The sequence below is a fragment of the Capra hircus genome, chromosome 4 (genome assembly GCF_001704415.2).
Source record: "Capra hircus breed San Clemente chromosome 4, ASM170441v1, whole genome shotgun sequence".
NCBI classification, from domain to species: domain Eukaryota; kingdom Metazoa; phylum Chordata; class Mammalia; order Artiodactyla; family Bovidae; genus Capra; species Capra hircus.
In genome coordinates this window covers 108,100,244-108,124,456 of record NC_030811.1, presented here as the reverse complement: position 1 = coordinate 108,124,456, position 24,213 = coordinate 108,100,244, and the positions used below count along the sequence as shown (strand labels likewise).

Genomic DNA, 24,213 nt, shown 5'->3' with positions numbered 1-24,213 from the left:
AGGAAGCAACAGTTAGAACTGGACATGGAACAACAGACTGGTTCCAAATTGGGAAAGGAGTACATCAAGGCTGTATATTGTCACCTTGCTTATGTAGCTTATATGCAGAGTACATCATGAGAAACGTTGGGCTGGATGAAGCATAAGCTGGAATCAAGATTGCCGGGATATGCAGAGAAATATCAATAACCTCAGATATGCAGATGGCATCACCCTTATGGCAGAAAACAGAGGAACTAAAGAGCCTCTTGATGAAAGTAAAAGAGGAGAGTGAAAAAGTTGCCTTAAAACTCAACATTCAGAAAACTAAGATCATGGCATCTGGTCCCATCACTTCACAGCAAATAGATGGGGAAACAATGGAAACAGTGTCAGACTTTATTTTTTTGGGCTCCAAAATCACTGCAGATGGTGACTGCAGCCATGAAATTAAAAGATACTTGCTCTTTGGAAGAAAAGTTATGACCCACCTAGACAGCATATTAAAAAGCAGAGACATTACTTTGCCAACAAAGGTCCATCTAGTCAAAGCTTTGGTTTTTCCCAGTAGTCATGTATGGATGTGAGAGCTGGACTATAAAGAAAGCTGAGCGCCAAAGTATTGGTGCTTTTGAACTGTGGTGTTGGAGAAGACTCTTGAGAGTCCCTTGGACAGCAAGGAAACCCAAGCAGTCCATCCTTAAAGAAATCAGTCCTGAATATACATTGGAAGGACGGATGCTCAAGCTGAAACTCCAATACTTTGGCCACCTGATGTGAAGAACTGACTCATTTGAAAAGACCCTGATGCTGGGAATGATTGAAGGCAGTAGGAGAAGGGGACGACAGAGGATAAGATGGTTGGATGGCACCACTGACTCCATGGACGTGAGATTGAGTGAACTCCGGAGTTGGTGATGGAGACAGGGAGACCTGGCATGCTGCAGTCCATGGGGTGGCAAAGAGTTGGACACGACTGAGCAACTGAAATGAACTGAACTGAACTGAAAGAGCAGAGAGCTTATGTTGTTCCTTGTGGAGACAAAATGATTCAAATACATGACCAACATGAAACAAATAGATGAGTTTGAAATAAGGAGAAGACAAAATAAGGAGAAAAATGCAGAGAAATGTGATTTGGTTCTGTCCTTTTCAAATACATGCTCAGTGAACTTTCTGATTTAACCAGGTTACACAGCAGATAACCAAAGCAGGAAACAGTTGTCAGCGCTTGTTCATCCTTTAAAGTATGCACCAGAGTAAGATAAAGTGCTCTTCTTAGAGTGAGGAGCAAGTGGTACCAGTAGAGTGTCCATTCTGGAAACGCTCTCGGCTCAGTCACTGAATGGGAAGCCCTGGGAGCAGACGTGTATCTCAGAGCAAGGCTAGATAGTGGCAGGTGGGAAGATGTCGAGGGAGGGAGACAGCGCTCCTCTGTGGAAGTGAGTCTGCTTCCTCCTTTAAAGTCTGAATAGTGGAGAAGACGCAGAGCTCTAATCCAGTGTTCATCCTGACTTTGCCACAGGTAAGTCTCTGAATTCCTCGCCGAAACACAAGCGAGGCCAACTAAAGCTAGATGGTCTGTGACTCCCCACCCATCTCTGTCTGCATCATCCAATGCGGTGACCTCTAGTCAGGTGTGGCTGGGGAGCACTTGAAATGTAGCTTGTAAATACTGAGATGCATGCTCGATTTTAAAGACTTAGTATGGGAAAAAAAATAATACGAAATATCTTGATCTTTTTATAATACTGACTGCATGTTGAAATAATATTTGAATATTTGAGATAAAAATAAAACAAAAATTAATTTTACTTTTTTTCCATGTGGCTAACTAGAAAATTTTAATTTACATATGTGATTCATATTATATTTCTATTGGATAGTGTTGATCTATATGATTTTATGAAAAACATACTCTTGATTTCTAACTCATTATTTTGTTGTTCTAAAAATTAGCAAGTATTCATTTGCTCGTTTACCTTTTTTATCTATATGTACTCCTCTTTGTTCCAAATATTATTTTATGATACAACAATATAATTTATTTTTAAAGTAAATTAGATAGGGAAAAACAAGATAAAATAAAAAGTAAGATTGGTACTTAAGATAGAACATCTTCAGCAGTACTTCATAGTAATTGATAGTGGCCCCAGTGAAAGCCAAAAGCATAATGTCAAAGTGGTTAAGAACCTGAGTTCACATCCCAACTCTGTCTGTCACTTGTCCTCCTGAGCAAGTCACATAACCTCTCTGTGCCTGAGTTTTCTTACACACTTACCTCTTCAGGTCATTAGAGGGATTGGGATTGCATTTAACCACATTTTAAGTCCTTACTAAATATAAATGGCTATCATCATCATTACTACTTAAGATAATTTTTATTGCAGGGATATAAAAATATTCTCTACATATTTTGCTTACAGTCTCTTTTATGCAGGGTTGACTATAGTAATATCTTGAATAATACTTGGACTGTGTGGATTGTAGTTCAGACCACTCTTCATAGATGCCATTTCTCTCAAAGGTAAATCATAGCACTATAGTGAGTTTTGAGATTATACCAAGAGACAAGTATGTGAAGGGTAGTTCTGCCTTGTTGCAGAGCAAGGGCAGAGCCTCTGCTACTGAGTGGGGGAGGAAACATGCCTTTTCAGAAGAGCTAAGAGCAAGATGAACCACAGAGAGGAAAACCTAAATCTGCCTAAACCTGGTCTGGAGATGAGCCAAATTTTTCCCTAAAAAAATGTTTATAAACAAAAATGTAGTTATAAATGCCAGTGGAGGATGGCGATCAGAAATTGGCAGAATAATTTGAACCTTTGAGTTTGGAAAGTTTTAAAGCACATGTTTGCAAGCCGTTAGGATCCATGAGCAATGATGGCAGAAACTCAGTAAAGCACCGCCGGAGAGCTTAACCTTGGCCATGGGCTCCTAGGCGCTCTCCCTTTCACTGGGTGTTTTCAATGCCCAAAGGTAGCTTTGTCCTTAAATTTGTGTTGTAAATATAAAGTAATTAATAAAGTCTCCCAATTTTACAACCTAACTTTTTTTTTGAGTTTCAACTCAACTTACAAATCTCATTTTGTTTATACATCTAATAAAATGTTATGTGAAATAAAGGCAGTCACTTTCATGAAGACCTTTAAACAATATTAGCTTAGCCTCAGGAGAGCAGACTCATTGCCCCCAAATTGTCCTGTTTTAGGTGCTTTTATAAATTTAATCTGCTTCGTTTTCCTTTCAAGTAATTCGCTATGCCTGAAACCTGACACATTAACATTCCTAACAAATTAGTACTTTTCATACTTAAAAAAGCTTTTCAAAGTCTAATAAATTAAAACAGCTATAGTGACTCTAAAGGTCCCAACACTCTTATCAGTGTAGTTATTTACCTTAACTAGTTAAATCTGAAATCAGGTGAATATGTTAGACAGTAGACAAGTTTCTCAGACTTCTAATGCAAATTTTTATAGATACTAAGCAATACATTTATTACTCCAGAGCTAACATTTTTATTTTTATAATATAGATTTTATTTATATTGTCATTGTGCTGTTTCATTTTATATCTTCCCCGTATGGGAAAGACTCATCTCCATCTAAAATGAGAAAAATATATTTTTCCCTCAACACCCCTAGGTTCTCCAACTGAAGCCCTGTAGATTAAACTGACAAAAGACAGTTAATAAGGGAAAGGCATACAAATGTATTTAATGTAATTTTTATGAGATACAGGAGCCTTCATAAGGAAATGAAGACCCAGAGAAGGAGTTAAGCCCAACGAATTTTTATAGTAGATCTGATAAAGTGTAGAAAGTTGTGGGGAAATGTGATAGGACCAAAAGGTATGAGCTAAGAGTGGTAAGCTGAGGCAGTTCAGCAAGTCCTGTTCATTCATTTGCTCAGATCCCTCTTGGTACCTGTGGAGATGTCTACTCCTCTCCTCTGGATGTAGGAGGGCACCTCTTACCCCAGGGTCTTATGACGTGGTTCAGGGAGATGTGGGAGGCCAGAGAGCTCTTCCTGCACCTGCCATTTCTCAAATTCCTTCAGTTTAAAATACTGAAAATACTAGATATGCCTAGGTGCCATATTTTGGGGGAGCATTTCCTAAACCCCATCATAAGTTAAGGTTAAGTACTTTATAGTGACCATCTCAGATGGGCTGTTGATTGTTGACCAGATATTTAGACTATACCTCAGAATCTAGACGCAGGATGTGTTCAGTGTTATTGGCCTGGCTGCAGATGGACACCTCTTGTTGTAGCTGTTACCTGTTCAGCTCTTTCAGTCGCATTCAGGTCGCATTCAGGTCTTTCAGTCGCATTCAGAAGAGGCTGGCTTTACAGCTTCAGCCTCCTTGGTGAATGTTAGAACCTTACAGAATCACTTCGACTGATTTAAGTAAATGGCGGTCTGCAACCCTGCCTCTGGTTGCATCTAACTTTCTTCACTTAATCTCCTTTACCACCTGCTTGAGTTCTATATTCTGTTTATGCTTTCTCTGTTCTTGCAGTTTCTGAACGCCTAATTATATTTTGATGACTCCAGTTATATTCTGAGTATATTATACACCTTTTATTCAGAGTTAAACTGAAAAAATTCACCAAGGAATGTTTACCTGCACAACTTAATTTTGGGCTGCTAGCACCGGGATAAACTGGTTTCAAGATGTGTACAAATTGGTTAATTGTTTTATAGAGTTGCTAATTGTAAACCATTGAAAGGCCAGGAGACAGTTACTCCCCCCATGCACACCCCAAAAATGACATTTTGGGATTATGGAGACTTAACTTGAAGCCATGCTTTCTCCCAGTTCCTACGAATAAAGCTCAGGGGGACATCCTTGGTGGTGCAGTGGTTAAGACTCAGTGCTTCCACGGCAGGGGACACAGGTTCAACCTCTGGTCAGGGAACTAACATCCCATATGCCGTGCCACCAAAAAAAAAAAAAAGAAAGAAAATGAGAGTTTCCAACAGGGATGTAACAGTAATTTATGAATCTAGTTTTTCCAAAAGTGATAGTGAACCATTACTGTATAAACTATAAAAGAAAAATAAGCATAGAACACATACCTGTGTTGATCCTCCAAAAGTTATTTTCAGATCTATTAATTATTCATTTCTACCAATCATGGTTTTTCAAGGGGATTATTAAGGATCTAGATAGAGTTTATGCCTCTTGGACCATAATCTGCCCTCAAACTCTAAAAAGTTAAGAAAGGGAAGGAAGAATTTTATGTTATTCTTAACAGATTTCTCCATGGCACCCCACTCCAGTACTCTTGCCTGGAAAATCCCATGGATGGAGGAGCCTGGTTGGCTGCAGTCCATGGGGTTGTGAAGAGTCGGACACGACTGAGCAACTTCCCTTTCACTTTTCACTTTCATGCATTGGAGAAGGAAATGGCAACCCACTCCAGTGTTCTTGCCTGGAGAATCCCAGGGATGACAGAGCCTAGAGGGCTGCCATCTATGGGGTCGCACAGAGTCGGACACGACTGAAGTGACTTAGCAGCAGCAACAGATTTCTCCACAAAGTGAAACCGTCTGTAAGAGTGATCAATCATAGAATAACCATTACCAAACCCTCTCTGCTCCTTTTGTAGACCCAACAGTTGAGTTTATCCAAAAGGAGATTGGCATTTGTTTCAGAAAAGTTGGTAGGCTGATAGGTCTATAATTTTAAAGTAGTGGAGAATTTTATTTCTTAAATGAATGTTCTATACTCTAGTTCCAAGCAAATGGAAGCAAACCACTCTTCTATTTTTGAAGGACACTAGGAACCACACAGAGGTTCCATCAGCTCAGAGAGCTTTAGAGTCAGGGATACACAAAGAAATGAGGGGGACAGGATACAGCCTCAGCAGAGGCACAACCAGACCTCTTGGAGAACTGGAACATAGTTTTCAAAGTACCCCAGGAGCTGGTGCTTTGCAACTGTGAGGACAGTTGCTGTCTCCTTAGGAGTGGGCTTTTGTTGCTTTCTATGTGACTGTTCCTTTGCATCATCGATTATCTTGGTGTAGAAAGCTAGAGCAGAAAGCCTCTGGATGTCATCCAGGGCTGAACTTCCATGACTTCACCATTTTCACATTATGGCCTTCAGACCCATCTTCAGTGCTGGATGTACAAGTCCACACGGAATTATTTGTCTTGAGTATTTTCCTGACAGTGAGAATTTTATGAAAGGGTTTAGTGAGATGTGGTCTTAGAATTTTGTTTGAAACATTACCCGGCTAGGATTTGAGCTACCAAAAGTTGTTTTCATAGGTCTTAGAATGACAACAGTCAGGCAGTAATATTCCTACTTCCTATCTATTAAAAGCTGTAGTGGTGGTTGTTTTAAAAGCATTGTTACAAAAGCAGTTCACTTGGGCATAGGACAGGATACTCATGCGGTTGTTAATAGTGGCCTATTTATAAACTTGAAAACAGTATCCATATATTTTAAGTACTACCATACCTTAGTTGAATTACATATGGAACTTATAAAAAAAATTCCCATGTTACTTTGATTACAACTGGTTCAGAAATTTATAACCAAAGAGAAAAATAAACATCAGGCCCAGGTTATCTCATATATCCCTAATTATAAGAGTATGAGACTACAGAGAAAATGTTTTTATGTTTTAAAGCATATAAAAGATATTTTATATAAAATATAAAAACTCTTTAAAGCATGAAAAATATTTTTATGTTTTAAAGCACAGTTAGAGCTTTCTGAGCACTTTTACTGGAATGTGGGACTGAGCTAAAAGATAAGCCTGAGAAGTTAAATTTTGACTAACTAGATAGATTTACCTGTAGAGAGATTTACCTCCCCAGAGGTATGCCATTATGTTTTCCAGGATTGGGGACGGGGAGAGGGGCTTTGGGACCCAACTCCATGGAGATGTTTTAGGGGCTGTAAAGCTGGAGACATGAGTCTTACCTTCCTCTGACATAGATCACTTTCCAAAGCATAAGAACCCAAGATCCTTCTCAAGATGAACTTGTTTACATTAAAGGGATAAGATCTCTCTCCCTCTCTTAGAGAAGAGAAGGGGGACAGCTGTCCTTCTCCTGTATAACCTTACAGATTCATATTTTTTAAATTCCTCACATATAATGTTGACCACATATAGAATGACTGGTTCTCATTGTGTTACCCTGGAAAGAGGAAACTAGGGCATGGGAAACCAGTGCAGTGACTTCCTATAAGTAAATAATAATCTATTTCTGCACCAGAAACCTCAGATTTAGACTCAGGATAATATTCATAAATACAGATATTAAAAACATTTTAGTGAGTTCAGATATATATTAGAAATGTCGATTCTAGGTCAACTCCGTCTCCCCCAAATTCTAACTTCGTAAGTCCAGGTACCCAAGAATTTGTGTTTATATAGCTGCCCCAGGTGATGCTTACTTATCAGACTTACTTGGGGACCACTGCACTGGTCCATGATCCAGAAATAAAAAGTGGACTTCCCTGGTGGTGCAGACGGGAAAGCGTCTGCCTACAGTGCGGGAGACCCAACTTCAGTCAGTAGTTCGGGAAGATCTCCTGGAGAAGGAAGTGGCAACCCACTTCTGTATTCTTGCCTGGGAAATCCCATGGGCGGAGGAGCCTGGTAGGCTACAGTCCATGGGGTCGCCGAGAGTCAGACGTAACTGAGCGACCTCACTCACTCACAGGAGACCAGTCTGCCTCTGCGAGTACGCTTTCCTGTGCTCAGTCAGTGTAACCCCGCCCCACCCCCCATTTTTGAATAGCAAATGGATTTAAGAATATAATCTTTTTTACGTTAAACTTTAGGATAAAGTTGAAGGTTGGCATATTTCTGGTTGGTCATTCTCTATTATCTGCGCAGACCCCTTTGGTTTTTTTTTTAAATAAATTCAAAATTAAAATCATGTCTTCTGTACTCATTAGTGTGATGAACACTTTTACTCATCCAACCTGTGACCTCAGTGCTGCTAAAACTTCACTGACTTCTGCATCCTCTGTAGTTATTGTTCTCGTAACCCCTTTACATGTGTATATTGCTTTACAGTTTGACAAGATGCTTTTATAATAATTGTCCCATTTGATTCTCACAATATACTTTGGAAATGAACAGAAATTATTAGGAGCTGTATCATCTATGTAAATTTGAAATGTGTAATATTTCAAAAGAATGTGAAATGAAATGTGAGGTTGAGATTCAGTATACCTCTGGGACATAAGTTGCCCATAAGCCATGCTGTTGAGGCACTTTTAATTGAAAAGGAATCTCTTTGTTGTCATGACATTCAGTTCAGTTCAGTTCAGTCGCTCAGTCATGTCCGACTCTTTGCAACCCCATGAATCGCAGCACGCCAGGCCTCCTTGTCCCTCACCAACTCCCGGAGTTCACCCAAACTCATGTGCGTTGAATCGGTGATGCCATCCAGCCATTTCATCCTCTGTCATCCCCTTCTCCTCCTGCCCCCAATCCCTCCCAGCATCAGGGTCTTTTCCAATGAGTCAACTCCTCTCATGAGGTAGCCAAAGTATTGGAATTTCACCTTCAGCATCAGTCCTTCCAATGAATACCCAGGACTAGTCTCCTTTAGAATGGACTGGTTGGATCTCCTTGCAGTCCAAGGGACTTGTAAGAGTCTTCTCCAGCAGCACAGTTCAAAAGCATCAGTTCTTCTGTGCTCAGCTTTCTTCACGGTCCAACTCTCACATCCATACATGACCGCTGGAAAAACCATAGCCTTGACATTAACAGCTAACAAATAATAAGTACTATATCAGTTATCACTTGAACTTACTGAGGGTGCCTTCTTCCAAAATGCACAGAAACTGCTGCCCATTCCTGCCTTAGCTCTTGATGATTTTTTTAACCAAAAGATAAATATAAATATGCAGGTGGTTGCAGTAAGAAAACAAAGTCTGTTTCAGACTGTTTTTCAAATGCCTTTGAGTCCTTAAAATGTTAAACAATAAGCACAGACCTTTCTACATTTACAGTTTTCAAAGCACTTTCACACATATCTAATTTAATTCTTAACCACATATAAGTTACGTAAAATATCCACCTTTTATGGATGAGGAAATAGAGGCAAAGAAGGCCCAAGGTCACGTACACAGGAAGTGAAAGACCCCGGACATCCAAGTAGTGTTTCAGGACCTCTAGTCTGGTGCTCCTCCTATGGTAAGGCACTAAGATCATGATGAAAACCAGTAAGGTGTGTATTCTGCTTAAAGTATCATGAGCCCAGAAATTTCCAGTTATGAAATATATCATTTTCTAAAGTCTCAGGCTCTTGGGAACTTGTGTTCCAAGGAGGTCAGGGTAAAATGCTGCTTTTGAGCTCATGTCACTGTGAGGCACTGCTGTGTGACCCGAATAAAGGGAACACTGTGATCATTAACTCAAAGCAGTTCCTAAAAGACCGTGCGTGCCCCTCTCTGATGCTAATTTATCCACACACATTTATTCCCATTTCAAAAAAGTCATCATGGCAATGGTGATACCAAAATACTTATCATTGTTATAACATCCATTTAGATGCAATAAAAGGTTAATGTTCTAGTCAAAAGTGCAAAATTTTGTACTCTGTTGTGTAGAACAACTTCTCAAACCACTACTTCGAACTGTATTCAGAGCCCCTTAAAAATTCAGTTCAGGAAGTTTGCCATCTGCCCGTTTCCTTTGTCTGACACAGCTCTTCTTTCCATGACCCAGGATCTTCAGATGCAGGCTGGAAACCTGGAAACCGGCGCCATCCTCCACTTCTCAGGCCTCCACACGCTCAACTGGCCTGCCTTTCTCGTGGTTTAATGAAAGCCGAAAAGGATACTATTCCTTCAGGAATCTGCCTTCATCTGCAAGCCCCCTTCAGCCTTCTCCTGAAGCTCTAATTTCAGATAAAAAGGGGTCTAAGGTAGAAAACACGTGGATTTTAAAAAGCAAACAAGAAAACCCCGATCCTTTCTCCTCTTCAGTCTTTGGAAAGCATCCTCAACTTATGTGTGTACTCTGGATTTGAGAAACCACTGATAACACTGCAATAAGCAATGCATGGTATTTTTGTGTTGGGGAGAAAGAAAGCCTTATTTAACCACCACCTTCTTTAATACTATTCCGTTCTAGATTGTATGTTAATCTTTGATTTGCCTGTCTTTTCACATATTTCTATTTAATCTCAGTTTGACAGTTAAGCCATGCTGGGAAAGATGCCTTTGAATCCTGGAACAGTATGATAAATCTGTTTACCAAGTATTCCACTTTAAATTACATTACAAAACTATTTTTGCTGTGCTCTTCAAGATTTACTAGAAAACAAATAAATTTGAGACTGAATATGTGTTCAATATATCTAAATGAAACCCTTTCAAACAAATCAATGCTGACATAGCATCCTTACTTATTTCTTCTTTTAAATCAAACTTCCGTGTTGATGAACTGTGATCATTCTATCACCAGAGTTTTTTAACTTCAGCAGACTGGGGAATTATATGCTTATTTGTTTTTAAATGCATGACAGTTATTTCCAGCATGACGCTGCAAACTTCACCTGACAATTTATTGAGACACACGTGGTAGCTAACTCTCATGTGCTGTTTGGTCTCCTTTTATCTGTGTTCACTTTTCTTTCTCAAACAGTAACCTGTGACTAATGTTACTTGAATTTAACTCTTTTCTTGGGGTCAACAGCTCATAATGTTTCGACAGAGTTTGAGGTTGTATCTCCATTGGCAGTATCAAATGGTAATGTGCTGTGTTAAATGCTCTCATGCTTAAATGTTTTACTAGCTTAGCTCCTTGTGCTCTGATTTCATCTCCTTTCCTGAAGTTTTAGCAAACCTTCGGAGTTTGGTACTGAATTCTCTAGCCTCTGCCATGGTTTTTATTCTTGACAACCAGCTAAACGCAATGCAAGGGAACCTAATGGGAAACTGTAACAGTCCAGTTCCTAAGGAAGTGGAATAAGAAACAAGATGGTGTTGGTCAGGTGCTTAGAATTCCAGAAAAGGCAATGCTTCTAGAATTATTAGCAAAAGAAGTTTTGGCTACAGCAGACCACATTGGTCTTGAAACATTTTCAGTCTTGGATCTGAGAAATCTGAATGTTGTTTGAATAATTCCAGCCTTATCTTGCATTGGAGAGACTCTCGAGAATTTGGTTTAAAATGTTTTCACAAATGCAACTATGTAGTCATTGTGAGTTTATTTGACTGTAATATCCACTGAACATTTTCATAAAGTTCTGGGGAAGCTTTCATAAAGTTCTGACACACCTGACCTCCTCCAACCCCAGGTGATTGTTTGGAAACGTGTGTCTGGCCATGCTCCAGCCTCTTTGGTACTCCACTGGTGCTGTGCGAGAGTTGTATTTTAGCATGTAACTACTAGCGTAATGTCGGATTGTGACCTCCCCCAGAACTCATCATGTTGAAGGTTACATCCAGGAGAGGATCTGCCATTTCTCACGGCGTTTATCATGGCCAGCAGCAAGCAGTCCTTCCCAGGGGGAGCTCAAGTCACCTTTCTAATATGGATTGCCATCTGTTCCTAATAACTCAGGCTCGCCACACCATCTTGTATTTTTACTTACACTGTTACTCATCACAATTAGGGCCAAAGAAGATAGGCTTATTAACATTACTTCTCTGAGCAGTTGTAGAGGGTAATGAATACTGTACCCTTGAAGAGAGATTGAAGACGCATTTCTCTAAAATGCCTGTCCTCTCATGTGATAGGGAAAGAGCCCAGAATTCTGTGTCCAGCACAGCAGGCCAGAGTTCTCAGCCACTGTCAGGCGAAGGCCACCCAACCAAATATGCATCTCTTCTAAGATGACTTTAGAACCTCTCCAAAGAACCTCTCTAAAGCTTGTAAGCAGACTGCTCTCTGGTCCACTCACCATGCTCATTTAACACTGAGCTTTATTTATTCTTTCAGAATTTTGCCTTCAGTGACGATTTCAGTCCTAGTAGCACCAGCTCAGCAGACCTGAGCGGCCTGGGAGCAGAGCCCAAAACGCCTGGACTCTCTCAGTCCTTGGTGCTCTCATCCGATGAGGTATGTGCACGGCCCGGGCGGCGGAGCTGCCTTTTCAGATAGAGCACGTGACCCGTAAACTGTTGCAGAGGAAAACGTTTTCAGGCAGATTTTGCAGATTTTCACATTTGATGTAAAAGCCTTGTGATTTCACCCACTGTCTGCCTCAACATGGAAGCCACGTTCTGTCTCTGAGCCCCTTTAAGCTGTCCAGGGAACTCCTTGGCCTTTCTTGCATGTAAATGGGATGGCCCTCCACAGAGGGGTGGGGCTGGGTGCCTGAGCACCGCACAGCCCATCCTTCCCTTCGCTCACCTTCTCCACCACCCCCCGGTGGTCCCTCCGAGTCAGTTGTGGCCCCTGGTTGAGGATCATCCCAGGGGAGAGGGGAGAGGTGCGTTCTGATCAGGAGGGACCACTAGGGAAGACCTTCACTTAGAAGCCAGGGTCAAGTGGGCGCCGTGATGACTTCTCAGGAGATGACTGTGTCCAGGAGAGGCAGAAAGGTACTCTGGTAGTTCACGCGGCTCAGTGCCCCAAGAGACAAGGAGAAGAAAGGAATACCAGTGCTGGAAGCGGGCTAGGGCCGGGGAGAGGAGCGCGATAAGTAAAGACGTATTCACCCGAAATATCTGTTCCTAGTTACTTCTTTCTAACATGATTTTTAAACTTTTATTCCTCGTAAATGTTTCTGTCCGCACTCTTCAGACCTGGCATGATTTTAATTGAATGGAAAATGTGTACTGTATATGCGTGCTGCCTATTTCTGTAACACTTTTCTTTTTGATTCCTTTGGTGCTCTCTCACTCAGAGCCTGGATATGATAGATGACGAGGTGAGCTCTCAGTGGGCTGTGTGTGATGGCTTATGGGGTATCCTTCTTTTCTTTCTTTGTAATGATTTAAAATCAAACTAGACAGGAAGTGTTCCCCTGCAGTGCGTTTCCTCATGTTAAATAGTTTCACTCTCTGCCCTTGTCTCAATCTTAGTGGAAAAGACATTCGAAAGGATCTCCACCTCCAGAGCCCCTTGGTGTGTCTCCCGCCACCATTAGCCTGACACAGACCAGTGTGTTTCACCCCCTTGCCCTCATCTCAGCTTCCCCATTTCCTCCTGTTGTTCCCTGCATGGTCGCTAAGGCGCTCCCATCTCTCCTCCCAGATTTATCACCATCGTCATCTCCTCTCAGCCTAGTGGGTCTTAAAACCAAGCTGCCTTTACACTGTTCATAGTATTGTCCTCTTTTGGACAGAGCCAGAGATTTAGAATAAACTACTAAGTGCTGAGCCCTGCCACTGGCTAGCTGCATAATCTTGGACAGGCCTGTAGACTTTCTGAGCTTCACTTGCCTCATTTATTAAAAGTAATTTGATAATTTGTAAATCACCTATCCCACCTTCCTTACAGGTTTGCTTGCTGCTCAAATACAATAATGACTGTGAAATTTCCCCTACTAAGAATGCTTGAGGGCTTACTGCTCCCCTTCTAAGTAAAATATTTTAAAATGTATTTTAAAATACATTACCTCAATATTTTAAAATGTATCTTTTCATATCTCTAATGTCTTAGCAGAGGACCAGTGCAGAGCAGTTCATTACATACAGAGATAAATGACGTACTTGTTTTCCGCATCTGATAAACTTTCCAAAGTGGTTTAATGTAAAAACTTGTGATATTAAATGTATTTTTCAGTTATTAACTTCCTACATTAAAATGCTGCTTTGTCTGGGGAAGTTTTTAAATTTCCAAATACCTGAGGAAACTGTAGAGGTGATCACTGTGTGTGTCACGCACAGCTAGACCCATTTGTTTACTCCAGGGCTTAAAAGCAAGTGTGGCTCTAGTAGGCAAGAGCTGGCTTTTCGATAGCATCACATTCCTACTGAGCTACAGCTTCTCGGTCCTTTAACAACCCTGCATAACATTCCTACCTCAGATCCTTGATGACGGACAGTCTCCCAAACACAGTCAGTATCCGAATCGGGCCGTTCATGAATGGAGCGTGCAGCAGGTTTCTCACTGGCTAATGAGCCTAAATCTGGAGCAGTATGTCTCTGAATTCAGTGCCCAAAACATCACTGGAGAGCAACTCCTGCAGTTGGATGGAAATAAACTTAAGGTAAAGAACTGTATGTTGCCAAGTATAATCTGTATTACTCATAGCACCTGAAATGTTTCCATTAGATAAGAGCCTTCTGCATATCTGATAGGTCCTTCTCATCCACGGTCAGCTGAGAGGACATTGAATCATTTCCCAGTGGTAAAGGAGGTTTTGGGAAATTGTTGGGTTCTCTATTAAACGATAAGCTACTGAGCAGGAGCGCTAGAGGCTCATCCATTGCTTCTGCCGAACAGCACGTGGTCCAGGAACTGACTCTGCTTACTTCCTTGTAGTGTGTTTTAATAACGGCCAATGTGGACTCTCCCATGACATTAAAGTTAAACTCCAGATCCGTGAATCTCCCCTTTGGAACTCCTTTCTCCTCCACCCTCACTGTTCCCTGCATACCACTCCCAAACCAGGCCTGTGTTCTCCCCAGAACTTGGTCCTCCCGCTGCAGCAGGCCATGTCCTCCCTTCCCTGCCATCACACTCTCATTTTCACCTGTCCCGCCTATCTCCTTTAGAGTCTGAGGTGGCACCTACCCTGTGGAAAAAGGGCAAAAGGAGCTCACAGCCAGCCCACCACCCCCACCCAGGCGCCCTGCTGGGCTGATGGCAGCCGAGTATCTTGACGGTCTTGAAAAGGTTAGAGCTCGATCGATAGCCTGTGAATATGAAGGCCCATCGACAGGCCTGTCCCTGCTGGGGAGATGGATGCATCCTGCTGTTGATTCTAAGGTCGTGAAACATCGAAAATATGTAACCAGCTCCGCTTATTCCGAATTCCAGGCTTAGCGAGCAAGCTCCTCATTATGATCAGGCTTCCTTTATGGGTCCGCCTGCAGGGAGGGAACGGCTAGGCAGGCTGACACCAGCGCTGTTGTCCTGGAGGCATGCTTGGTCTCCACTGTCAGTGAATACACTGCTAGCAGGGAAGCCGTTTCAGTCCCTCCTGCCCTTCTTCGAGCCCTCCGAGATGGGCAGCAGGGGCCTGCTCCGAGCTTTCGAAAATAGTGATGAGTTCAGCAGTACTTTTGGCTGTAAATGTCCACAGCCCAAAGGTTGGAGAAGCAGAACTGCCCTTCCGCTGTTCATTTGCCCATTAATTACCAGATCAGAAAGCATTTACTGACTGAGGTTTACACTGTACTGTGACTCCAAAGAGCAAAAGAACAAGTAAAGCTCGGCCCCGCAGCATGTAGCTGTTTAGCAAATATGACCCGCTCCTCCTCATTTTCTGCCTCTTCGATTATGTGTATATCAGCTCTTGAGTTTGGACTCTCTTGTGATATCAACCTCATCTTAAACAGAGGGGTCATCAGTTTTCAAATTGTTTGTGTATGTGTTTCCTTCTCAGGCTCTCGGAATGACATCATCCCAGGACCGAGCCGTGGTCAAAAAAAAACTGAAGGAAATGAAGGTGTCTCTAGAGAAGGCTCGGAAGGCCCAGGAGAAGATGGAAAAACAAAGAGAGAAGCTGAGGAGGAAGGAACAAGAGCAAATGCAGAGGAAATCTAAGAAGACGGAGAAGATGGCCGCGGCCACAGAGGGTGCTGGTGAGCAGTGACACGCACCGGGACGCTTCCACCTCCTCCTGCCCTGCTCTCCCCTGGAGGACAAATAAGACACTGATGACAAGCGTTATATGCTCTAGGCAGACTGGGGAACCGTGTGTTCAATAACTGCAATTTTCTGCATCCATAGAGTACACTCTTAATCTTAACCTACTGAAATAATCCCAAGCCCCCTTTGGTTTAGTAACAAACCAAGGATCTCATTTGTGAGAGATGCAAAGTAGCAGTGTTTCTTTGTGTTGGGTGGGTGGTGTCACTTGAAGAACCAGCATGACCCTGTCCAGCAAATCATGCCACACCTTGGCGTTGTTAGTGGGGCGCCATGCATTTTCAGCACGGGGTCCTGAAACTGAGCGTGGCCGGGAGCACTGCTCTGCCCTGAGATCAGGGCTGCAGAATCCGCTCGGAAAGGCCCCCATCATTGCTGGTGTCTGGACTGTGAGACAGCCCCACCGTGGAAATGTGGGTGCTCTGCCGTGTAATTACCGACTATGGCTAAAAGCAGGCAAATTGTCCTGTTTGCTAGGCATAAGGAAGAGAGAAAAGAGTTACGCTTACTTGCTAACCCCAGAAGGAAGCAAAAGCCTTAAGAATGTGGATGTGGCTATTACTTTGGGGTTCTGAGGGTAACATTTATCCTCCAGATTTAGCCAAACAAAGAAAAGTTCGAGCATTAATGCAGCCATGGGATCCTGGGGTCTGTTGTTTCCTTTGCTACTGCTGCGTGTTCAGTATTTCAGCAGCACCGACACACACCACACAGTTCCTTTTCTCCCCCAACAAATTGAACAGGAAATTGATTTTTAAGGAAACCAGCGTTTTCAGGTTTCCTCTCCTGGGGAACACTCGGGCTGGTCTTCAGCCTGACTGTGACACAATCAGGAACTCATCACGTATTTTCTACTCAAGATTTCCCAAATGGGCTCAGTTAGAGTTTTAACAAAGGTACTTTTAAGAAAAATAGAAATACCAGTTAGAGTAAAGTTAGATTTGACTAACATTCAACCAGAAAAGCAATTTTATTGAGCACACAGGATGTTCCCGTAAAGGAGAGCTGTCAGTTATATTTTAGAGATGTTTTGAATGGTTTTTCTGAGCCGGTCTCTTTCATTCCTTGGAGATTTCCACTTTACAGTAAAAGTGTGTTTAAGGTGGTAAACACGATGCAGTCTAGCCGTGCAGGCAGTTGTCCTTATTTTAAAGCCAGTATTAAGGATTTCAGTGTTTCATCAAACTAATTCAGGTGCAGGAGAGAGGGGCAGATGGAGGAGAAAATGAACTCACCTCGAGAAATTTCAAATGATGGATTTTGTTGCTGTTGTTGCTCTTTTGCTTTTTATGCTCACGTATCTGGTTCTCTCAGCTGCACTGGCTGCAAAAATGAGGTCATCCACTTTCCAGAGGACGAGTTTCCAAACAAGAGTTGAGGCCAGATGAACTCCTGGACAAGTATTTTACTTCCTTTTCTTCGGTTTCAGGGGGTCTTCGTCCTTATCTTCCAGTGGAAAATGTTCTGTACACAGAGCTTAGGGAAAAGCTTTCAAAAGTTACAAGTAACAAGTTATGTTAAAGGGGCTTCTTACCGTATAGGCCATCTCCTATTTTGAACATTGTGCTTTTTTTTATTTTTCGCTTGTCTGAATATTTGAAATCTAAAATTGTCTAAACTAGAAGTCTGTGATCTTGTTCTTTCCTAAGGCTTGTTTCCTCTTCAGTAACAGAGTCTTGTCTGTTACGCTTCAGTCCCTTTGTCACCAGGTAGAGCGCATCCATTTGACCCTCAGAAACATAAAGTAGCATTGGTTTGATAATTATCAAAGTCGCTACCTATTTTTCTTCTATCTTCATTTGGGGTATGATAATGAAACTGCCATACTGGAATCTCTATTAATATTTTGCGGTATGTGGTGCTTTGTTATTTATTAATGTCATGAGAAACCAGGAACCACTATCAATTAATTAACTACAAAATTCAGCAAATCGTTTTAATACTAAAAGACTAAATTAGTCAAAATCTGGTAATGCTAGTGCTTGCTGTTGTAAATGTTTGTGATTTTTGCTTATCTTTGGGGAAAAAAGTGATCTGGACCATACTGGAAGCTTCACTGTGTTCATTTTAGGAGTGGAAATAGAAGGATGATTATCTTATTGTTTACACTTTGGTAATATTTGAAAATGGATGTATATACTGGAAATGTCTGTAAGTTTCAGTCTCTGCACATAATTTATGATTATATTGCATTGTTAACTATCTTAGAAGTATTGTTCTTTAACTTTATTTGTACACTTCCAATATGTAGATCAATGACCAGTTGACAATGTTATAAATTGAATTCTTATTCTTCAAATCATTTATTTTGTATTTTAACTGTTTTGATTTTTTTAAGTTAAATTATAGTAATTTTAGGTCTTAATGAGTTATTTTAACTAATTCAAACTGCTAAAATTGACTTGACTGTCCAACAAAGGCTAAAAAGTAAACAGATTGATAAAAGGATTTGAAAACAAAGTGAAGGACCTCAGATCTTGTGAACACTTTGTTTTCCTATTGTTTTCTTTATTGACTCTGGAGCATGATGCCTCACTGAGGTTCCAGTGTCTTACACAATCCTTACTTTAATGCTAGTGGTTTTCAGTATCCTTACAATTTAACACAGAATTGCTGCTTCACAAACATTAAAGACTTTGTATTGAATAGCTCTTTCATTTGTCAGAAAATGAGCAAAAAGGGAATATCTGCTTACTATGAACTGTATTCCCTACACGACAGCTCGGTATGATGCCTGCAGTAGCCAAAACTGTTTTGGGGGTACAGGTAATGCTTTAGGGGACAGGGGATTGTGGAGAGGCCAGATGGTAGACAGCGTTGTGTGAGCTGAGTGTCTGGGGCAGGGTATTCCACTAAAGGACTTAGATTACTTGACTTAAGATTATCTCCCTTAAAATAACTCACAGGTTATGTAATAGTTTTCTCCTGTTTTTTCCCCCTGAATCAGTTTACTGCAGAGTGATGTTAGGGTGGAAACTTACTTTTGCCCATTCGAACACACTGATGATGTCCACCATTAGTTTCATGACCGCAAAGCTACTCTATGCTGTGGTCCTTTAGCTGGGGCTCACGTGGGTTTCCCACCCTGCACAGCGGGTAAGCACTTCTAACAGCACCGCGGTTCATGACTGCAGTGTGGCAGGCTCTGATCCCGAACTCTGCCTGTAGGGGGCGCGAAACGGGAACACTAGCAGTGCTTCTTTGTCCTTGGAATCAAAGGGCTAAGAGGCCAAGACAGGAACCAAATGAGCCCTTGCCTTTTATCCTGTAGGCACTGCTGTCCTGCAATCTTAAGCTATCCCAGTCCAATCTACTACTAGGCCCAAGCCAGGTTTTTGATCTAGCACCTTAACTAGCCTTTATGGTTTTTTGCTGAAGACAGAATTTCTTTGTGAAGTAGGACTAACACACGCTTTAGAATTATATTTTTAAAAGGTAAGTGAAAATTAACATTTATGTGGCTATTCTAACTCATTTTTAAGTGTTAAAGGTTATACAGGCCAAGCTGCAAGAGAGGAGAATCCATGTTTGACCACAGTATTCAAGAAGTTTCAAACTGAAAGGAATGTCTATGCTTAGGATGTGATGTAGCTCCTTGATTACATCGAGATATTTCCAAATTATCAACTTCCTTCTGAGTAACTAAATTTACTGTCCCAAGAGAGCTGTGGTTCAGAGGCGTTTCAGTTTGGTGGACCGCAGTCACGAGGGTTCATGTCATTTGCCTGAGCCAAGTCCTTAGTGCTTACTAAATGAAAAAGAAAAGCTCAGTTTTTAAAATGCCTTTTCCAGTTTGCCTTTAATCACGGATCTACCTATACACTGTTCTGACACTAAGCATTTAAGGATGAAGTCCAGAAATGTCCGTATTTCCTACTAGAATTGTTTTCATTATGAAGATGGGGGTGGGAAATAAATTCTTAGAAAGACTCCTTGTCATAAGAAATATGAATGTGCTTCAGAAATTTCACTCCTGAAGAACAGTCTTTGTATGCAGGCAGATCTTGTAGTCTTAGGCATTTGAAGTCTCAGGAAAGTTGGTCTTGATCCAAAACACTGGGGGAAAAAAAAATAACACCAGACAGGACACCAGTAGTATTTAAAGTAATAGCATCGAACAGACCCAATGGAGAAGTCAGAAAGCAAAGAAAAAACCTACAGAAGTAATTTCTCCTGGAACATGAAAACATCAGGGTCTGCCTCACGCTAAAGAGAGGACCCTTACGCGCTTGTGTGCATGTCTGTGTGGATGTGTTGAGGGAATCGTGTTTACTCAAAGGCTCACACGTGTGAGGGTGTGAACCAAGCATGGCTTGTGACCTGCCCTCAGACCTACAGAGTGGGGATGAAAGAAACAGCATGATTCCCGATCCTTGGCCCACCCTAGCCCCAGCCCCCAAACTGCTAGGGACTCACGAGTGAGTGAGGCAAAGCATACGAGGCAAGAGACAGCGCCTCAAGAATGTGCATGCCATTTGTGTTGATGCACAGAACTACATGTGTGTGACTATATCTCCCACCACACACACACACACACACTACAATCTCACGGCATGAACATAATTGTGTATGGAACTGGGTAATGTCAGATAGGACCTCGAGCAGTATCACAGCCTTATTGCCACTTGTGTGTGTGTGTGTGTACGTGGAATGGCTCATGAGACTTTAAGAGATTTTTTTTTAATGTATTTCTGCTAAATGCACTTACCTTCTACATGTTTATATATTTTGGTAAAATTGGTTTACTAGATACTCGGTATTTTAGTAAGATGAAATTTCCTCACGTTTGGCTAATGCTTTGATGTCAAGATTGCACATTGCTGAGCTGAAGCTCAGACGTTTATGCAGCTTTGGGCATTTTCAACTGCAGACTGCAGTTTCCTTGGCTAAAAATTGCACTGTGTGTTCCTGTGCATTCGCTCACGCTCTGAAATGTATTTGGTCGCTGTGACACTGCAGTCACTAACTGCCGTCTCTGACAGCAGCGTTGCTACCACAGGACCATTTATTTCCTTCTTTTTTGGAGTGGTGACATGTTTAGGTCATCACCAAACATAACACAAGTGGATATGAGCATGAGTATGTTGTTGGAAGGTGTACAGTTCTGTTTCCTTCAGCTATCTGATTCACACACCCAGATTTCTTGTTAAGAATTTAATCTTTCAACCATGAAAGAACACTTGGCCAAAATGATTAAATCACCTTAACAAGTGGAAATGAAGAGGCACTCCAGCTAGATAGCATCTCCCAACAACATCAGATTTAGTCAGTGCTTAGTGAAAACCCTTAAATACGTATATGTTTATGTTCTCCTTAATATTATTTATGATCAGCACTGCTGCTTTTGTATTTTTTAATGGTGTCACAGTTAAACTACTAGTTCACCTGCGTATCACTAACAAAACTGGCTGGCTGAACACGAGAGAGAAAATGAATTCTATTCCGTTGTTGAGAAGCTGATTTATTTTCATCTTTCTTTCTGTACCACTAAAAGGAAAAGGGTTGTTTGAAAATCATTTTTAAGTTCGATAAGTACGGACAGCATGTTATCTGAAAATTTCAATTTGTACACTTTGGTGTCTGACCATCTGCATGGGAGAGACGATAATGCCACAGCTGGACTGTTCTCTTGTGCTTGGTTACTATGTAGTTCTCTAGATTGCTCTGTTTCCAATGCCATTTCTTACTCTTTGGTTTTCAGAGGCATTCAAAGCAAAATATCGCAGTGGTCCTTTGTTTTCTGACCAATCTAAAAATACCTGTGATTAAATTTAATTTGTTAGTGTAAATAAATTTCTTGCCAATGAGTATTACTGTTGTTAGACAACGAATGCAATAAAAAGAGAAATACCAAGATCTGTTGAGGTAACGTGTTTTTTTTTTTTCTCTTCTATTTTCACCTTCAACTAAAACAAGCCTTGACTGGGTAAACCTGTATTAACTGTCAAAATACATCTATCAATCAAGAGCCAAGTGCACATTTTCCATGGAAATGACACTAAAAATAAATTTTGACCCTGGTAAAGTGTAAATTGGCAGCTAGAATTGCGTTTGAAAGCACAATTATGGAACTGGGAAAAAAGTTAAAAGATCAAAGCTTCCGCTAGATGTTCCTTCAACCATCTTTCTGTCCACGTCGTCACCGTCACGGCTTCTGATACCTGTCAGCCAGGAGCAGGTCTGTGGCCAGTCCACAGGCTGGCAGCTGGCCTCACACGGCATGGGGCAAGCTTCATGGGGCAACCCCAGAGGAAGGGGTTCCTTTCAACAGTTTGATTCCTAAAGCCCTAAATGTTCAGAAGACTGAATATAACAAAAGAGGGATATTAATTTCTCTTACACACTCACAGGCCATAATTTTTCTGTGCCTAAACCTTTGGCAGTGCACAAATTTAGGTCTGAGCATCATGGAATAAACGCACCAAGCTGTTCTCTTCCTTGGAGTTGTCATGAGATTTCTAACCAAGGGGAAGCACGTTTTCCTTTTTGAATGATCTGGAGCGTAAGCTATGTCAAATTGGATAACTTTCTTTTGGGGGTAGAATTTGCTGCTTCTGCCAAGAACAAGAGAGAACAGAGTATAGTCATTTTATTGATATCAAGTGATTCTCCTCAAAGGAAATACCCACCGAAGCACCACAGCCATTGAGAGCCTCAAAACAGTGTTTTCGAGGATCCAGTTCAAGGGCCATGAATGGTACCACTGAATCACTGAGCACTCATCTGGCACAGGATATTATGCCCGCTGAAATCGTGATTAAGATAACTCTAATCCTAAAGTGAGTAAGTGTTCTTTTGATCCAAACAAGATGTTCCTATTTGTTACTTTAAGTCAGAGGTCTTGAATTATCGGCAGTTGGCAGTTCTCAATTTCTCTGCAGAGCATTTCCCCAGAAATGCCAGACCATCATCATGGAACATGCCTCATAAAACTTTGTTTTTAATGGGACTGCCTTGTCATCCCAAAGAAATAAACCAGACTGAAAACCATACCTTCAAAACAGACAAATAAATGAAGATGGGTAACCTTTTCATACCAGCTTTTATAAGAAAATGATAGAGTCATCTTCTCTCCCTTGTCACATCTCTCAGAAGAGAACCAAAGGTTGTTGATATTTTCTACTTTTTTATTTGTTTACGTTTCCATTGCTTTCTTCTTGGCCTACACAGCAAGTGAGAAGAAAAGAATAGGAAATAGGAAAAGAAAACCCACCTCTCTACACCACTTCAACAACAATATTGTCTTTGAGGGCACTGGGTTTTACCTGAATCAATTACGGGCTTCCTCCTATATCCAGTCATTGATGTCAACAAACTTCTTCCTTTTATCAAGTCAGAGAAACTAAAATGTACAATTTGTGTTGAAATAACAGACACTCATCATCGTCAGGTGTGAGGGCGCTCCCAAGAATTTGAAGATTTTCCTACTTGCCATTGCTAGAGGAAAACTGGATTAGCAAGAGTAAGAGGAGGGTTGGGGTAATTTAGGTTTATATTTACTGAGTGCATGCTCAGTAGCTCAGGCATGTCCAGCTCTTTGCAACCCCATATGGACTGTAGCCCACCAGGTTTCTTTTCCAGACAAGAATACTGGAGTGGGTTGCCATTCCTTTCTGCAAGGAAATCTTCCCAACCCAGGGATTGAACCCACATCTCCTGCATTGGCAGGTGGATTATTTACCACTGAGCCATTACTGGGAATGTCCTGTTTAGAAGGGAAAATGGGAATGAGTCTGAGTGTGCCAGGAAATGTGATGGTTAGGTGAGCCTGGGGCTGAGGACACCTTGGTTGCACATCTTGTTGTCCAGCACATGAACTGAAGGCTCTGAGTGCTGGGGCACTGACGACATCTGACTGCATCCTGCTCCCTGAATAAGACACGACAAGGCAGCCACAAGCTCACATGCTCCAGGGAACACATGTTTTCGGGAGAGGACTTTCTGGGTCACATATAGTTAAAATACTTAAGACCTGACAGTTGATGTGATGATTTTAGCAATTTTATTTAAAGGATTTTTATCGGTAAGTGAAGTTTCCAGATATTCCAAGACTGATTTGATATTATACACCCAAAAAAGCCATATGCGAAGTATCTGTTCCCAGCTAAACAGATCGCCATCTCCTGTGATGTCCAAGTTTCGGGTCAGCATTCACTGTTGAGATCACTGTGGCCCCCTCAGATGTGGCAAGCAGTTGTAGTGAAGAGCTCCCACTTGTCGGGATAGGGGTACAGATCAGCCAGTCAGAGCTCACAGTAAAGAGCTTTTTGGAACACGGTTCCAACCAGCATTTTCCCTTTGTACACAGAAGCAACCGTACTTCCATGTAACACTTTACCATCTTCTGCATAAACCACTGTAACTTTGGGGTCTTCTGCTAAAATATTCTGGATTTGGAGCACCTATCCAAAAATAACATTACATTAGTATTTTTTAAAGTCACTCAAGACATAACTTTAAATATGGGGTCATTTCTCCATAAGAAG

The 24,213-nt window shown here is 41.5% G+C and overlaps 2 protein-coding genes across 13 annotated transcripts in view; one reads left to right on the top strand and one right to left on the bottom strand.

The window, feature by feature from the left end:
• Positions 1-21,583, top strand: part of PPP1R9A (protein phosphatase 1 regulatory subunit 9A) — a 343,573-nt gene extending 321,990 nt beyond the window's left edge. For 5 of the 12 annotated variants that reach the window (XM_018047402.1, XM_018047398.1, XM_018047403.1 and 2 more), the window contains 5 exons: positions 9,683-9,881; positions 11,903-12,022; positions 12,813-12,836; positions 13,938-14,120; positions 15,462-21,583. In XM_018047402.1, coding sequence (XP_017902891.1) covers positions 9,683-9,881; positions 11,903-12,022; positions 12,813-12,836; positions 13,938-14,120; positions 15,462-15,671 — 736 coding nt within the window. In that variant the 3' untranslated portion in view covers positions 15,672-21,583. The remainder of the gene's footprint in view (positions 1-9,682; positions 9,882-11,902; positions 12,023-12,812; positions 12,837-13,937; positions 14,121-15,461) is intronic. The other 7 variants (XM_018047401.1, XM_018047404.1, XM_018047407.1 and 4 more) reach the window with 4 other exon arrangements.
• Positions 23,711-24,213, bottom strand: part of PON1 (paraoxonase 1) — a 33,041-nt gene continuing 32,538 nt past the window's right edge. Inside the window, exon 9 of the mRNA XM_005678946.3 lies at positions 23,711-24,129. Within this exon, the coding sequence (XP_005679003.1) occupies positions 23,971-24,129 (159 nt within the window). The 3' untranslated portion in view covers positions 23,711-23,970. The remainder of the gene's footprint in view (positions 24,130-24,213) is intronic.